General features: G+C 38.2%; 1 protein-coding gene across 1 annotated transcript; it reads right to left on the reverse strand.

The window, feature by feature from the left end:
- Window positions 1–69: 69 nt before the first annotated feature.
- LOC111375255 (putative late blight resistance protein homolog R1B-14) lies at window positions 70–1,418 on the reverse strand (the record flags this gene model as incomplete). Its single annotated transcript, XM_022998056.1, has 2 exons — window positions 655–1,418; window positions 70–501 (listed from the first exon to the last, which is right to left on the reverse strand). Coding segments are annotated over exons 1-2 (1,196 nt in total), but the record flags the coding sequence as incomplete, so codon positions are not given.
- Between the last annotated feature and the right edge of the window lie 139 nt (window positions 1,419–1,557).

The raw sequence follows: 1,557 nt of genomic DNA on the forward strand, positions 1-1,557 counted from the left end.
GGACATCGAGACACGAGCTTGCATGTCAATTTGCGGAGATTGGGAGCACATCCCAAAACTTTTGCATACATTTCATTATGAATAAGAAGTGTAGAAATGGATTGTAGGTTATTTATTTGGAAGCTCCCATCCGTAGTTGCTCTTAAATGAGAAGATTCACTGAAGCGTGCACCACCATGAAAACGCAGATGTTTCAAATTCTTCATGTTAAGAACGAACTCAGGTATTCCAACTTCACCATGGTTCTCCACTCCAAGATATTCTAGTCTGTGGAGTTTTTCTATTAATGGCAGTTCAATATTTTCACTAACTGCCAAGTACCTCAAGTGAACCAGGTTTTCAATTCCTCCACTTACAACTTGAACCGAAGACTGATATTGTCCTGACAAATCCATGACCCTACGGCCTAATTGAGAGTGAAGATATGGATCAAATGGTCTTGGGAAACAAGGACGCTGCATTTTCAAGATACTCATATCTTTCTTATACTTCGAAGATCCGCTGAAGAACCAATGTGGTGACAACAAAATCACATCCAATCATCATAGCAACAAAAGCGTCGTTAGTGTGACCATCAAATATAGTTACATTATTAATAATCTAGATAGAAATAGAAGACAGTGAATGAGGAAAGAAGAGAGACAAAGAACTTACTTTTCGATCCCTCCCATAAAGTTTACTTCTTCAGCTATCCTCAAGCACGTCTCATGCAATAGATCATGAATCATGCAAGTTTTGACTCCACCATTTGATCTTTTTTTAGCAACTAGTACCAGACCCCTATTAATTAGATCCATTAGATAATTGTGTGCCACATCCTCTGAGCTCCCGTGGTTTTCTTTGTTTATAAACCCTTCGGCAACCCAAAGAGATATCAACTTCCGTACCGGGATTACTTCGTCTTCTTTAAATGCTCCAAAGTATAGAAAACAAGGTTTCAGATGAGCTGGTAAATGCTGGTAACTAAGTTTCAGTATGTCGATGCAATTATTTGTGCTGTCAAATATGTGTTCATTTAAATGTCCCGCTATTTTTCCCCATGAGCTCTCTTTCTTCTGTATATTTGCAAGAATGGAAGATATTGTAATGACTGACAGAGGTAGACCACGACATTTTGCGGCAATATGCTTACCAATCTCTAGCAATTCTGGAGGGCAACGTTCTGTCTGGAACACTTTCCACCGTAATAATTCCCAACATTCAGCATCTGATAGGAAAGGAAGTTCATTAACAACATCATTGAAGCCCAATTCTTTATTTCGAGATGTGAATAAGATTCTACTTCCTGTTTCATCATCTGGAAAATATCTTTTCAAATCGTCCCACGGTTCCGTGTCCCATACATCATCCATGACTATAAGGTATCTCATTCCTTTTAATTTTTTGTAAAGCTCTTCAGCCAAATTTTCTTCCTCCATTTCCTTGTTTGTTTCTCTATCATGGTTTCTTGCCGATGCCAAAATGTCAATCAATACATTTTTCTTCTTATATGTTTGAGAAACCACACACCAAGCACATATGTCGAAATGATGGACAATGGAAGGATCATTGAACAAT

Source organism: Olea europaea, unplaced genomic scaffold, assembly GCF_002742605.1.
Source record: "Olea europaea var. sylvestris unplaced genomic scaffold, O_europaea_v1 scaffold1353, whole genome shotgun sequence".
NCBI classification, from domain to species: domain Eukaryota; kingdom Viridiplantae; phylum Streptophyta; class Magnoliopsida; order Lamiales; family Oleaceae; genus Olea; species Olea europaea.